This window comes from Castor canadensis, chromosome 7 (genome assembly GCF_047511655.1).
Source record: "Castor canadensis chromosome 7, mCasCan1.hap1v2, whole genome shotgun sequence".
NCBI lineage: Eukaryota > Metazoa > Chordata > Mammalia > Rodentia > Castoridae > Castor > Castor canadensis.
This window is the reverse complement of record NC_133392.1, coordinates 36,021,194-36,037,908: the sequence shown is the minus strand read 5'-3', so window position 1 is coordinate 36,037,908 and position 16,715 is coordinate 36,021,194. Positions and strand designations below refer to the sequence as shown.

Genomic DNA, 16,715 nt, shown 5'->3' with positions numbered 1-16,715 from the left:
AGGGGTATGGACCAGTAGAGATTGTGAATGCCTATAGATTGCCGGCTTGGCAGGGGTTAGGGGTGCAGTCTGGTGGAGATCATGCAGGTCTGAGGGGTGGGAGTTTGGGGGAATGGCCCTGGTGGGGTTGAGGAGTGTGTCAGAGGATTGGAGATCCCAAGGCCTGTGGAGCAGCAGCTCCATGGGCTTATGTGGTGGGGCTTGGTGTGTTGGGCTGGCTGTTCTTTTAATAAATCATGGCATGGAGAAGCCTTCCACAAGCTAGGGGTTCAGAGTGCTGATGTTTCAGATCTCCCTTATGCTTTACCTCAGCCAAGCATGTCTCCAGCATCTCAGCAAAGCCCCTGGTTCAAGGAGCTCATGAGATCTGCAGCTGTGTCCCAGTTGCCATCTTGGATCTCTTCCTGTTTAGATTATTATCTCATGATCCTGTTTATTTCTGTAAATTCAGCATTTATGTCCTTGCATCAGTTACAAATTTAATAATATGCATCTTTTCTCTCTTTTTTTTTCAGTTAGTCTAGCTAATGATTTGTCAATTTGTTAACTGTTTCCAAGAACTGGTACTTGGTTTTAATGATGGTTTTTGGTGTTCCTACCCTCTTTTTTATTTGTGTCTTCTTTCTGCTGACTTTACTCTGATTTCTTTTCTGAGATGCTCGGCCCTAAAGTTATATCAGCAATGTAAGCATTTTTATTATGAATAAAAATGTCTACAGCTGTACATTTCCCTCTAAGAACTGTGTTTTGCTGTATTTCATTATTTTATTGCATCATGTTTTAATTTTCATTCTCTCAATAATTTCTAGTTTTCCTAGTTAGCTTGTATTTAATCCATTGGTTGATCAGGAGCATGTTGTTTGAACTCCAGTGTTCTTCTGTTGTTGATTTCTAGCTGTGATCAGAGAAGATGTACTTTATGACTTGATGTTTTAAAATTTAAAATTTATTGAGGATTTTATATGTCCTGATATGGTCTATTGTAGGGATGTTCTTCTGTGCACTTAAGAGGAAGGTATATTGTTGAGTGAAGTGTTCTGTATGTATCTGTCAAGGATATTTGATACCTAGTTTTGTTGAAATCTTTATTTCCTTATTGATCTTTTAATTATGTTTTGTATAAATTATTGAAACTTGTATATTAAAATCCTCACTATTATTGTAGAATTGTCTATGTGTCTCTTTGTTAATGTTTGCTTCAAATATTTTGGAGCTCTCCACCTGATATATATACATTAATAAATCTGTATCAACATCCACATTGAGTTTTTCTTTAAAAAGTTTTACATAAAATCTACTTTCTGTGATATTGTAAGTATCTCTGCTCTCTTAGGCTACTATTTGCATGGATTCATCTTACATTCTTTCACATACAACATAGTGGTGTCTTTGGATATAAAGTGAGTCTCTTATACTGAGTCTCATTGTTTTCTTACAATAATTCCTTCTCTATGGGGATTTTAAGTTTAATTTTTCAATTTCAAATTATTGTGACTTGTTCTATCTAATGTTATTTCCTTCTACATGCCACATATTGTTTGTTGTCATCATTTTTCCTAAAAATGTTTTATGTTTGTTTGATCAATTTTTCTAGTGACCTTTCTAATTTACTCTTGAGTTTATCTTTGTGTATTTTAAACTTGCTTTCTTAGGAGGAATATGGAGATTTTGACATCCTAAATTTATAACAGTGTACTTTGAATCAATACTGACTTAGCTTCAAATTGCCTTTCCCTTTTACCTCCCATTCAATGCCATACCCATACCACTTTATGTTGCTCAAAAAATCTAACTTGTAACTACTCTTTTATGCATTTAAAAATCATACTGAAACCAAAAAGACATTACATATAAAAATACAATAACATTAACTTTCATATTGACATACATATTGTTAACAATGATCTTTATTTCATTTGTTGATTTGTGTCTTTTGTTTCAGCCTCAGAGCTGAGTACTTTAGCAGTTGTTGTAGAGCACAATGACAAGAGAGTCATTCCCTGGAATGTTTTTTGAAATTACCATTTAATGTATTAATTTTTCCTTTATTATGAAAATTTTGGGGGTAGATATACAATATTTACTTGCCAATTTAACTTGTCAGTACTTTATATTATACTGCTAATTTTTGGCATCCATGAATTCTGTAGGAAAATAGCTCTTACTCTTATTGAGGATCTACTCTATATGAAAAGCCACTTCTCTCTTGATGCTTTAAGCAGTCTTTTTTTTTTGTGGTACTGGGGCTTGAACTAAGGGCCTTCATCTTGAGAAACTCCACCAGCCCTTTTTTTGTGAAAGGTTTTTTCAAAGTAAGTTTTTGCAAACTATTTGCCCAGGCTGATTTCCTGATTTCTGCCTCCTGAGTAGCTAAGATTAAAAGGCATGAGCCACCAGTGTATGGCTTAAGCAGTCTTTGTTTGCCTTTTGTTTTAATAGTTTCATTAAGATATGTCTTGGTATGACTCATTTTGCTTTCTCCTTCACTGTATTGAGTTTCCTGCATGTGTAGATTCATGACTTTCCCTAAATACAAAAGTTTTCCATCATTATTTTTTCAAATATCTTCTGCTTCATTTTTGTTCTTTCTTGTTCTGGGATTCTTTTAACACGTAGATTTCTGTCTTTGTGAAATTCCATAGGGCATTTAGGTTATCTACTCATTTTTCTTTGTTCCCTTTTCTTTCTGCTGTTTACACTTGGGCAGTTTTGTTTGTTGTATCTTCATGCTTGCTGTCTATTTCTTCTGCTTGCTCAAGTCTACTATTGCCATTCTCTGATGAATTAACTTCTTTCATTTACTCATTTTTTAGTTCCAGAATTTCTGTTCTTTATTATATGTTGCTCTCTTGTTGTGTTTTAGTTCATTGTATATGGTTTTCTTCAGCTCTCTGAGCATATGTGAAAAATTTAAAATAACAGTTTCATTGAATAAGTCCAATATGAGGGTTTGCTTATCTTGGATATGTCAGAGCCCCTTTATAACTTATTGCACCATATGATAATTTTTCTTTGTACAATGTGTAATTTTTTTTTGTTGAGAACTGCACCTTTAACATACCATACTGTATTAACTGAAATCAGACTTTTTACTTTCAGAGCAATTTTACTGTTGCTACTTAATGAAGGCTGCAGAAATCCATTCATTTAGTGACTTTTTCAAATTATTTTTGCATGAACTGTACTTCTTGTCATGTGTGATCACTTGAATATCTGTTCTATCAGCAGTAGGTCAGTGAGACTCTGGAACTGAAGGAAACAAAAAATGAAGTTTTCTGTTTCTTTAGGTCCTTATTTAATGTCACTGGGAGTTACTTGATCCCCGGAGGAATGAAACAATAACCAGTCTTTGTGCTAGCAATCAAAACACACAACTCTGATTTCTGAAGGATCAGGTTTCTATTTTCCTGTCAAGGACCAGGAAGCTGCACAGTAAGACAGTGCACTGCTCCCAAAACTGCCAATGGTGGAGCTGGGTTACGAAGAATATTAGAATCTCTGGGAGATGTTGAAATTGTACAGGTGCTTTCTTCATCAAGCACTTCCCAGGATTCTGCAAGTGTTTGCATAGATTCCAGAGTTTCAAAATTATTTCTTCAGACTAATTACACAAGTTAGTGTTTGTTTGGTGGAGGGTCCAATTTCTAAATTTCCACATCTACCATCTTTTTCATATCACTCTGGTAATACCAACACATCTTCCCATTATAATTTAAGAAAATAAGCAATAAGTGTTCATATAACAGCAACCCAAAGGGGAAGAAGACCCTAGAAGGGGCCACGTGTTTGTGGAGTCCCACACCGTATTCCCAATGTTGCTTAGTTTTCTACACTACTATACTGTGTTGGATCTAGCAGGAGGAAGGGTCAGACTCAAAGGAGGAAGTCAACAGCTTCCTTCCAAGCTTCTGCAACTGAGAAAACTAAGACTAATGAGCAGCTACTAGGTATGTGAGCTTAGAGAGGTGGAGGCTTCACCATGTCAATGTGACTCAGCGTAGAAACATTTCATATCCAGATTCCACAGAGAAAACTAGAAACACATTAGATTAGGATCTAAATAGAACAAAATCAAAATGCCAGTCTTTATACCACTTCACTAAAAGAACCTAATCTATGTTCATAGTTTTTGACTGACAGATAATATATGTACATATTTATGAGGTACAATGTGATGTTTTGTTTTACTTAAACATTGGGTAGTAATGAACTCAGAGTAATTAGCCAATTTATCACTATAAAGTTTTATTATTTGTTCATGGAAAACACATTCAAAACCCTCCATTCTAAATGCTTTCATTGTCTAAGGATAAACAAATTAAAAATGTAACAAAAAGAAGAAATAAAATCTGAATTTCATTCTTGATGATAAAGTGAGCATCTTGTGTGCTCAATCAGTATACTGGATGCTGCCCTCCAACTTTTGGTCCTCAGATTTTTTTCTGTAGTTCTCTGGCTGTATCTACTCATGTGTCCCCTTAGGGCCCTGAATTGTTGAGGTGTAACCTGGTAAGGGAAGTAGGCTCTGGATTAGGGCAGCTGCGGGAATGAGGTGGGGCATCTCCAGGTGTTTGAGGTAGCCTTTGTGGGTCAGTTGTGTGTTCTCCAAACACAACTAGCAGGTTAGAAAACACTCTGCTGAATTTAGAGCTTTTCCTTTTCTCTGATCAGTGAGTTCAATGGCTGCTTGTTTTGTGTTAGAGACTCAGACACTGTGCTTTAGGCTAGCCTGCTACCTCCCAGCTCTTATGATAGATAAGAGAGGAGGTTGGTTTGTCAGCTGGGCTGTGCCCTGTTCTCACTAGAAAGGTCTGCAAGCATTCCCTCTGGAATGGTGTGGGCACATACTCTTAGATATTTAACCCCAGGATTTTTGGGGATTGAGGGCTTCAGATTCAGCTCATTTGGCTATAAGGCTTCTCCAATGTGGTTGAATGTGTTATTTTACACAAACTGAGTGGCTTATTCCATCTGTCCTATGGATAGAGACTCACTAGCCTAGGCTACATGACTGTGCCCCTTCCTGGCCAGGCAGGTCTTTGGGAATATTCCTACTTGGCTGGTTAGGATAGGGCAGTCAGTTTCCCATAAGCTGACATGGCCTGCATGGTAGCCCTCAGGACTGAAAGTGATGAGCTTGCTTGATGGTTTGTGGGTTCTTCTCTCTGTTATCATTAGCAATATAGGTCAGTGGTTGGTGACTGTCCTTTTCCTCTGTGGTTTGGCTACTGACATATTCTAGGTGTTTAACCCTACATATATATGTTGGAACATCTGGTGATTTCATGGGCTGTAGACAGGTGAGATCCAGACAAAGGAAAAGAGGAAAAAGGAAAAAAACAAAACAAAACACCAAAACTCTGGCACTTGTAGTGGTGTGAGATGGAGCAAGCTCCTCTGGGAATCAAGAACCTGCAGTGGCAGATTTGTGCTTTTAGTTTTATTTAGGGTAGATATCTTCAGATATGATCAGTCTTTATGTTGGCTCTCCCTTTTTGAGGAAAGAAAACAGAAAGTCTACCCTAGCAGCCACAAACCTGAGGTTTACTTTCAGGTTTGTGTGGGCTCAGTCACATGGCATACGTCAGCAATCTACCATCTTATCTATGCAAATTTTTGACAGAAAAAAGTATTAAACTCCTAAGTCTGAGTTATTACATCTAGTGCGATATGGCCCTGGTTTTTCTTTCTATTTGTTCTTAATAATGTATGTTTATATTTGCATAAAAGAGAATATCTAACTTTTAAAAAGCTTAAACCAATAGTGGGTTTTTAATCTCAATTTTAGTGTCCAGGGAGTTAGTATAAAGATAATATGAGTACCTTCTCTTTTTATTCATCATATTTACAATTGAGAGCTTCAATTTTATGATTAAATTTTCATGTTCCAATGTTCTTCCTTACCTTCTTTTTCATGTTTGTATTTTGAGTAAAAGGCAGTTAGTAGAAAAGGGGACAGCAATAGCCTTTGGCATGTATCTTTCATGGATATAAATTTGCTGATGGCTCAACTAGCTGCAAAGAGTCTTATGAATAGAAATTATAGGCAGCCAAAAATAAGTGTGTAGGAAATGAAGTTTGGGTCATCCAATTACAGTCTCTGACATGCAATACAGTAGTTGCTTCTAATATTGCCCTGTCCAGTTTCTGTTGTCTAACTTTAAGATATTGGGAACTATTTGGGACACAGTATAATTAAATATGCTGGCAAATAATTTGATAGCTAATGTAATCAAATTATTCCTAGGAAAAGCACAATCAAGAGTCAGTGTTTACTTATGAAAACTTGTTAACCACTGTCTCTGATTTGTTTGCTGCTGGGACAGAAACAACAAGCACAACCCTGAGATATGGTCTCCTACTCCTGATGAAGCATCCAGATGTCACAGGTATGACCACTGATGATGAGCAAAGCGAACTTCAGGAACACATTGAGAAAATACCACTATTTTCCTTCACATGGTTTGCTTACAGAAGCATCACTATTTGACATTCTGTGCCCCAAACTGTAATCTGGAGGCAGTGGAAAAGCAATAAAATATTGGTATAGCATCTGTATTTCATGGGAGATGATTTTTGGCATGTATCAACATAAATTGGCAATGGAGTGCACATTGATTTCATTGCAAAAAGCTCACTTTGAATAGCACATAAATTTGTTTCATGTATATTTCCTCATCTAGGTAATTCTAAATCTGTGTCAGGGGAAAGGAAATTCTCCTTTTGAAGCATAAGTACAAAACCTAGCATTTAATGAGGTAACCAGAGATAATTTCTACTCTAGGAAATGTTCTAAAAACTTAGATTCATTAGAAAACATTTCTGTTATAGGAAGCATATGTTTCTAAAGGAATTTATTTATTATTTCATTAGTCTGTATCCATACAACTTCTGTTCAACAATGAAGACATTTTCTGCTGGGATTTTGATACTTTTACCTTTTTCAAACATCACTTTAGAAATTTGCTTTTAAAGAGTTCCATTTGATGTATCCTAGCTGTGAATATACTTTACTTCTAGGATATATCAAATGGAACTCTTTAGAAATATGTTTGAACATTGATTTTAGAATTAAAAATGAAAGGACTAGAAAATAGGTACAGTATGTGTGCGGTATTTGTGGAAGTGGGGAGATTGAATGGTGGTGGAGATGAAGAATAGGTAATATGGTTGATGGTCTTCATATACATGTATGGAATAGAGCAGTGAAACCCCTTGCAATTGCTTTAAGAGGGGAAGGGAGGGGGTTGTTCAGGGGAGATTATGGGACAATCTAACAAATATTAAATGTAAGGCTATTCAGAATTGGCACATAGAATCCCCTACCCAGTGTGATGAATATATGCTAATAAAAAGGAAAAATGGGATATACAATTTAAAAAAACATAAAGGGTTCCATTTGAGCAGCACTTATGAAACATACTTTGTGTCAGGGATTTATTCAAATGAGAATCACATAATTACAAATGACAATTAGTTCTTTATTGTAAGAGAAATTAAATAAACACTTAAAAAGTATTTCAGAAGATTTCTGAAAAACAGATTAGTCTGAAGGGTGTAAATTAGCTGAGCAGCGAGGATGATACACTAACATAAATTTAAGATGAGGGAATTTTTTGAAAGAAGAAAAGCAAGCTTTTCCCCTACAAGTTTGGAAATAACTTGTCAAAAACAGTACCAAATAAAATTGAAAAAGGAAACTTTCCTGCATGGATTCCCTGCACATCTCTATTGATCATGTAACTGCTTTTGCACTTGCTGGAAAAAAATGCTTACTTTCAAGAGAAAGTGAGTTTGAGAAGCCCTGCTCTCAAGGACTTCAGGACTGACAGAAGAAGAAAGAGGGATGAAAAGAAAGCTTGGAAAAGGTCCAATTCTTTAATGCAGGGATTCAGAGCTCTGTACTCCATCTTGCTTCCTGAAATTCAGTAGACAGATATATTCTCCATAATGTGAAGAACTGTGGAGTAAAGTGGCCCATATTTGGTCATCTTAATAGGAAATTCTCTCCAACTGTCCTGCAGAGTGAATGTAATACAAGTATCTACCCACAACACAGGGTCATTAAATTTTAGATCAATGGAATTGAAGAGAAAATCACAATAGTTTTCAGAGAAATATATCATGTGATATGAGAAGGATTATGATTCAGAATAGCATCAAAGTTCTCAAGATTACTGAGTATCTTGCTATTAATACAATGAGGGGTTTTCAGTCCTAAAAACTTTCCAAACATGTTATGCCTCTTTCCCCTTTCTGCATCCAATCTCTGAAATGAAGACAGCAGAAGTCATGGTTTCCAGGAGATATCTACTTGGGGGAGGATAAGAGTTTCAGGGAGGCTGCTGGGTACCAGGCCTGGAAAACACTCACTTCAGAATTGACCAGATTTATGAAATAGGTTTGAAGGGACAACCAGGAACAAAGAGAAGCAATCAAGAATCTGATATTTCCCAACACAAGGGAATTTATTTCAAGGAGTTTCAAATACCTGTCTGAACATTTGGAAGCAATTCTAATACAAGAAAAGAAAAATTATGAATTGATTTAGAGAAACAGGGTAAGTCCAGAAAAGTAACAATAATGAAACTTCAATATAGGTTTCTTATCAAGCAACAATATTCATCAAGTTAAAGTGACATAGACAATGAATAAATTAATATTGGTGTAATTAAAAAAACAGCCATAATATTGCCTATTAATGCAGTGAAGAGAAGCATATGTGTGTTTCTCTGCTTGTGCATGTGTTCTGTGTATGGATGTTTATATATTATGCATTTGAAGACAGATGAAAATTCTCTTCTCCCTATATCAAGACATCACTAAAATTTGTCCAAAATTGGATAAGGAACAGAGAGTTGTTCTAAAGTATAAATTTCAGAGGATGTTAATAAACTATTCAATGGACATATTTGAGATGTGAATATATGATGGAAACATTGTAAATTGCTCACACACAAAATACACATATATGCTTATAAATATTCTATAATTTAATTTTAAATCTCATGTATTGTTTTGATATTCATTTATGATTTTTCCAATTTTTATCCTGCAATTACTCTTTTTTATTGACATGTTCTTTATCATGAAATATTTCATTACTTTTATTTATAGGTATCATGTATGCTAATTTATAATTATGTATTGATATAGCAATAATGCCTTTTTTATAGGAGAGTGATATGTATGTATTTGATGGTGATTTTCCTCATATATCCAAATTTACTTCTGGCCATCTAATTTATTAATGTAGTATGTTGTTGGTGTTCTTCTCTTATGTTCCATGTAACACTGAATTGCTGTGACAAACTTGCCACTTTTCTTCTTTTCCAATTTTCTTTTTCTTTTTTTTGTCTTACCAGCTGAAGTACAGAAAGAGATTAAACGTGTGATTGGCAGAGACAGGATCCCTTGCATGCAGGACAAGAGTCACATGCCCTATACAGATGCTGTGTTGCATGAGATCCAGAGACACTTTGATTTGGTTCCCAATAGTCTTCCCCATTCTGTCACCTGTGACATTAAATTCAGAAATTATATTATTCCCAAGGTAACGTTCTTTCTTCTGTGTTACATCTTAGCAGCTTCCTATTCTCCAAATTTACACTGTGGTTTCAAACATCTACCAGTAGAAGCACAAGAATCTTGCACATATCTGTGAAATGGTCTTTGTGTCATTTTCAGTTTGGGGCTATAAATCTTTATAACAGATCTGGTATCTGATAGTTTAGCTCTTCCAAATCTGTTCATCTTCTTTAATATTATTCTAACTAATTTTAAATGTTTACATTTCTAAATAAATACTAAAAGTTTAGCTTTCCAATTTGCCAAAAGACAATTCTGGGATATCTATCTGAGAGTAAATCTCTAGATAAGATTGGAAAGAACTTCTGAACTCTGCCACTGTGGTGTGGAAGCAGTCACAGACAATGCAGAAGTGAATAAGGATGACTACATATAATGCCTATGGAAACTGAAATTTAAATTTCATATGATTTGGCATTATAAGTTTATCCTAAGTCCTTCTAATATTTTTCAGTTTAACCATTCTTTGCTCATTGGCCAAAACAAAGTATCTGGCAGACTGCATCATGCATTTTGGTTTTCAAAGCCTGATGTATAGTATTAATATACTGTACAAAATCCTGTGATAATGTTGATCTCTGCATTTGTGTCCTACTACAAGATAATTTCACAGCATCAGGTTTTAAAGTTTTATCTTCTATCTTTTTGAAGAAGTTTTAGTTTTGTTTTTAATTTTACACTTAAATCAATGATCATTTTCTAATTAATTCCTATTTATGGTGTGAATTAATAATGGTATTATTTTTCTTTATGTATTTCATGATTGATTATCTATTGAAAATATGTCTGTTTTGTATCTTAATGAATCACTTTCATCTGTTATGTATTTAAAAACCTTCAGGGGATTAATTTACAATCAAAATGATAGATATTGTATGACAGACTTAGGAGACAGAATTTTTCCACTTGTGTACTTAAACTTTAAGTCTAAGTAAAATTAAAGTGTGAGTACGTCTAGTTAATATCTGTTCATTTACTCATTTAACTATATCTCAGTACATCAGTATGTATGCCCTAAGAACAAGGAATTTCTCCTACATAATAATAACTTAAATCATACAAGTTATCACTCATAAAATAATATTAGCTAACTAGAGTCCATAGTTAAATTTTCTCAATATTTCTAGAATAACCTTGACCCTTTTCCATGGACATTTTCAAATACATATATATGCATATATATTTATATTATATATAAATATAACATTATATGTTTATAGTAATTAATATTATATAGACATAACACTAATATTATATATTTATACATTATATATAAGTATATATATATATATAAACCTTGATGTACAAAGCTTCCACAATTACCATGACCAAGTTTATTTCTTTCAGTCTTATTATAACTATTAATAAATATTAGTTATGCAAATTAACGTGTTTTACTGTCATATTACCCTACATGCCGTATCATAATTTCATCATATCCACCCTCCCTTCTAACCACTCTTGCTCACCCACCTCTCCCCCATATCCTGGTCCCCTTTGGTTCCCTATTAGTTCCTTTTCTACTTTCATGTCATTTTGTCTCTTCTTTCCTTTCTTTCTTAATTTTAATTACTTATTTATTCATCTACCTATTTATTTTGGTTTTCACACGAGATGAAAACGTGTGACACTTGTGTCTCTATGTCTGGCCTATTTTACTTCACATGATAACCTCCAGTTCCAGTTATTTTCATGCAAATGACAGGATTTAATACTTCTTTATGGCTGAGTAATACCCTATTGTGTTTATATACCATTTTCTTTATCCATTAATTTGTTTACAGGCACTTAGTCTGATTAAATATCTTGGTTATTATGAATTGTGCCACAATAAATGTGGCTATGCAGGTATCTCTATTGTATGGTGACTTCATTTCCTTCAAAGAGATTCAGAAGAATGATGTAACTGTATGATATGGCGGTACTGTTTTAAGCTTTTTGAGCAAACTCTGTACTGAATTCCACAGAGGCTATAATAATTTACAGTCTCAAAAAGATTATATAAGAGTTCCTTTTTTTCCAAGTCCTTTTCAGCAGTTTTTAATCTTTTATTTTCCTTTTTAAATAATTCATTCTTATTGGGGTGATGTAGAATCTCAGTGTAATTTTGGTTTGTATCTCCATGATGGTTAAAAGTGTTTAGCATTATTCATGTCTCTATTTATCACTTTTACTTCCTTTATGGCATGTCTACTCACACAATTTGTCCAGTTTATTGTCTTATTTGTTCTTTTATTGTTAAGGTTTAAATTTTTTGTATATTGTTGATTTTAATCTTTGGTCACAGGAATAGCTGGAAAATTTTTCTTTCATTCTTTTGGAAATATCTGTTGATTGCTTCCTTTGCTGGGAAGAACCTTTAAAAACTGATGTAATATCATTTGTCAATTTTTGGTTTTATTTTCTGAACTACTGGAATCCTACTTAGGAAATACTTGCCTGCGTCAGAATCTTGAAGTTTTTCTCCCATGCTTTTTTATAGTAGTTTCAGTGTTTATTTATTACAATAAAGTCTTTTATCTATTTGGAGTGGATTTTTATATAGGGCTAGAGGGGCCTAGATTTAGTCTTCTGTATGTGGATATCCAGTTCGCATGGCTATATTTAATTAAAAGACCATCTTACTCCTGTCTGTAGATGTATGAGTTTAATTATAACATCTCTATTCCATTCCATTAAGGTACATGTCTGTTTTAAGCCCCATTATGACACTGTTTTTGTTACTATGGATGTGTAGCATATTTTGAAGTTAAATATAGTGACATTTCCAGAATTGTTTTTGTTCAGGATTTCTTGGAATCTACTTTTCTTCCATATGAATTTTAGGAATTTGTTAAAGTTTTATGAAGACCATGACTGGTATTTTGATGGTACTTGCATTGAATTTGTATATTTCCAATAGAATAGTTATTTAGAACTAAAAAGAAAGAAGAAAACAAATAACAATAGCAACCCCAAAATAAAGAGAGTAAAAACAAATAAAAACAACCATAATACCTACAGCAGAAGAAAGAAACACCATAAATTATAAAGTTTAAAATAATAAAAACAAAATTAATTTTAGAAAGAAAGAAAATTAAAACTAGAGAAAAGTTTAAAAGGAGGCAAGATGAGACAAGGAAAAAAGAAGAAAGTACTACAAAGAGAAAACTGAAAATAAAGAGGAAAAAATAGGGAAAAAGAAAAATTAAAAGGTAGAGAAAGGAAAGAGTAAAAATATAAATAGCAAATAGCAATAACAAAAGAAGTATAATAAAAAACAACCTTTCTTCCCTTTAAAATTAATAGAAAGTGCAGTTAAGAGTTGGTGTTTGCATGCATTCTGATCAGAGATTCTTTCTATGTTTTCATAGACTGTGAACCTTTCAGAGACACCAAAGCCTGGGGTGGGAAGGAGTTATTCATTTCCTTCTTTCTATTGTGATATTTGCCAGATAGCCAGTGGATAGTTTAAGACCATGCAAAAATCCTGTCTTCCAAATCAATCACTTAACTCTTCTATCCTTAATTGATGATTTTAGACTGAATAGATGATCCTGACCTAACCTAAAATACTACAAAATAATATTTGTAATTTTATCATCTGTTATGTTTTTAAAAATTGGTTTAATTGAGAACAAAGATCACCATGATATAAAATTAAGACACTTAACCTGTATGACTATGATAAAATTTTAATAATAATAATGTTATCCTTGCTATTGTATTTGTTATTATATCACTAGAACAATGACAAGTAATCAAATGTTAATAATGTTAATGTACAGAAGTTTCATGAACATATACTGAACGTATTTTATGTGCTAAGAAAGACTTCTAATTTGAAACTAATCTACATATGAGTTATGTGAACTGTGAGGTGATGAACTAAACCAGTAGGTGGAGACAGATACCAGTGTCCAAGCTTAACGATAAGGAGAACAAATCCAGAAGTTTTAATACTAAAAACTCAAGTACTCAATACAACAAATGCTATTGGAGGACATTTAACAAGGTCACTGGTGCCAAACTAAAAATTATCTGTTTGTTTCATGATCTGTCTGGAAATGTCACTGTTCTTTGAACTTAATTTCCCTTATATACCCAAGAACATTAAACAAAAACTATCTCCATTGTAACATAGAGCACCATGAATTCTTTACAACTTGATTTATCTCTGCCTTTTGTTTTAGGGAACAACCATATTACCATCACTCTCATCTGTGCTACATGACAACAAAGAATTCCCCAACCCTGAGAAGTTTGACCCTCACCACTTTCTAGATGACCATGGCAACTTTAAGAAAAGTGACTTCTTTATTGTTTTCTCAGCAGGTAATAGAAATTTATTTCTATGTGTGCTTCCGGGGACAGAGTATCTTTCTGGGATCAGTTGCAACTTATATGGTACCTCCTCTGTAACTTGTGGCACAGCTGTTTGTATGTGATCAGCAGCACCATCATTCTTTATGTTCAACACTTTCCCTACCCATGACTCATACTTATTTTGGTGCCTGATTAGTAGGGTCTTAGGGTCTTGATCCAGTTTTTCAAAATTGGAAAAAAAAAACTAGAGTATAAGTAGACTGAATTCTTTGCCCAGATACATCACTGAAATATTAGAGAATTTCTCCTAGAAGTTAAAACTCATGTACACTTTTCTTCCCCACCATAAGAAATATGATGAGGTATCTTCACACTCTGTCTTCATAATATGATGGAGTGTCTTCTTGAGGTTTTGCTAAATCCCTAAGGCTCAGCTACCATGATACAAATCCACACAGGCACAAAACAGATACCAAAAGCACTCATTCCCATAATAGAAAGAGATATGTAAACACTTTATTGTTATACCATAAGACTACCAATGTAAGAGAAAAAAATCTCAAATTGCTGGTGGGATGAAGAGTTTTGGGTGAGTAAATACAAGCTTTGGGTTCACTCATTAACTCACTATAAATCATAAAATGGAGTCAATGTTCTAACAACACAGAATACTTCAGGATGGCTGAAATAAAATGCAGCTTATTTTAAAGGAGGTGTTGACCTATAGGAAAAGGATATTTGTCTAAGTCATGGGTTTCAGAATCTCTGCCAAATAACCAAGGGCTGCAAAATATATTGGGCATGTGCTAGGATACATTGCAACGATCATAGAACATCCTGCTCTTCCTCCTGTCATGATCAAGGGTCCGGAATATTGGCTCTCTCTACCTGCAGAGAGTGTGCTGACTCTCTAAGCATAGAATCTCCGTATTTCTGTGGATTTGGTTCTTGTTTAATACCTTGCACTCTAGATAACTCTATGGCAAGGTCAGAGATCTCACTTCAAAAATTTATGTTTATTTCCACAATGTAAATGAATAAGTGCATAAAAAAATAAATAGTAAATTTTGATTCCAGGTGATTTGTGCTTCATCCCAAGTAAGACATAATGATGAAGAAATCAATAGGGGAAAACATTTATTTCTTGTTGTGTGGATCACTGAGTGTAAAGTAGAAATGAAATTTGACCTCATTTAAACATCAGTTTATGCAAAGTACATCTTAGTTGAAAAGAATAGCATGATATAAAACATGAACACACTTGGTACTTGGGTGACTGGTGAAAAGAATGCATAGCAAGAGCTAAGAAGACAGGGTGGAAATAGTAGAAGACAAGATCATAGATATTAGTCTAAGAAAAGGAAACAGCAATTCATGCAGTTTATATGAAGAATATGTTGTTTGGCATGAAGGTGATAATATGTGTTTTAATTGAAATATTTGTTAAGATCAGATGTGGAGACCATGTCTGTCCACCATTTGTACTTTTGTCCATCCAATCATACATTCATTTATTCATCCACCTATCCATCCTTTATCCATTCATCCATCCATCCACCAAGTTATTTATCAACATGGTATGTTTCCTTTGTGCCAGTTACAAAACTAGTGCTTACCACTGTCACACATAAGCAGTAACAATCTTCTTTTGTCTTATATTCAGGAAAACGGAGTTGTATGGGAGAGGGCCTGGCCCGCATGGAGCTGTTTTTATTCCTGACCACAATTTTGCAGCACTTTAATTTGAAATCTACAGTTCACCCAAAGGATCTTGATACCACCCCAGTTATCAAAGGATTTGCTTCATTGCCACCAACGTACCAGCTCCACTTCATTCCTGTCTGAAGAGGAGCAGACTAGCTCTGCTGCTGTGCTATTATCAGCAATTCCTTCCTCTGGGGCATCGTCCACCTCCTTCTCCCATCAGTAATGCCTTGTCTAACACCCTATCTCCATTCTGGAGAGTTACCTGGGTCCCTGCATGACTATATCACTATTCCCTATTCTGTACTAGGTGTATTGTTTAATTCAAATACTAATATTTATCTGATGCTGAATTATTAATGCTATCTTTATAAGACAACAGAAGATTAGAACATGATTATTTAGAGATAATTTTCCCCTGCATGTCTTGAACAAAGAACATTGTTAATTTGACTCTTTAAACTTCATTCTTTTGAGCATAATGCAGTAAGTAAAAAGAAAGTAGAGGCCCAGGAGAACATTTGCTTTTCATAATGTTAAGCACAGAGAGGATAATAGGGAAGACATTAAAAAAGATCTTTGTCTCAGTGTCACTTGTAATTGCTGAAGTTATGGATTTGAAAGAAAAGAACTACGCAAGCAAAGTTCCAATCTGCATGGAAATACTGCAAACTCAGCCATAGGCAGAAATGAACATTAAATATATGAGAACACATATATCTGCTTTGGTGTTATTGTGAACATATAAAATATAAATATTTATTTCATATTTCTATCTTTGAATCAAGCATAAATTTATGGTTTGTTACTGCTATTCATATATTATAAGTGTTATTCTTCTCTCTCCAAACAACAAGAATGTCCTGGCATAGCCTCACCAGGTTCTTTTATTTTCCAACTTTCCACAGCAATGTCTTATACTTAACGCAAACATGATAGAAATTTAATTCTTTGGTCCTGAAATCAGAAGCCATATTTCCACACCATAGTACACACCAAGGAAATCTAACACATTTTAAATTCTAGTGATGTTTTCCATTCCTTCTGTCTTGGAGTATTCAGAATGAGAAGTTATAGCACCCATTGCTCATTCCAAGCTCATTTATCGAGGAAGCCAG

At 34.2% G+C, this 16,715-nt stretch overlaps 1 protein-coding gene across 3 annotated transcripts in view; it reads left to right on the top strand.

The window, feature by feature from the left end:
* The window catches only part of LOC109675397 (cytochrome P450 2C19-like), a 42,131-nt gene extending 25,817 nt beyond the window's left edge, over positions 1-16,314 (top strand). Inside the window, exons 6-9 of one of the 3 annotated variants that reach the window (XM_074078719.1) lie at positions 6,248-6,389; positions 9,366-9,553; positions 13,761-13,902; positions 15,557-16,314. In XM_074078719.1, the coding sequence (XP_073934820.1) occupies positions 6,248-6,389; positions 9,366-9,553; positions 13,761-13,902; positions 15,557-15,738 (654 nt within the window). In that variant the 3' untranslated portion in view covers positions 15,739-16,314. Of the gene's footprint in view, positions 1-6,247; positions 6,390-9,365; positions 9,559-13,760; positions 13,903-15,556 lie in introns of those variants that run through there. The other 2 variants (XR_012449688.1, XM_074078720.1) reach the window with 2 other exon arrangements.
* The last annotated feature ends 401 nt before the right edge of the window (positions 16,315-16,715 follow it).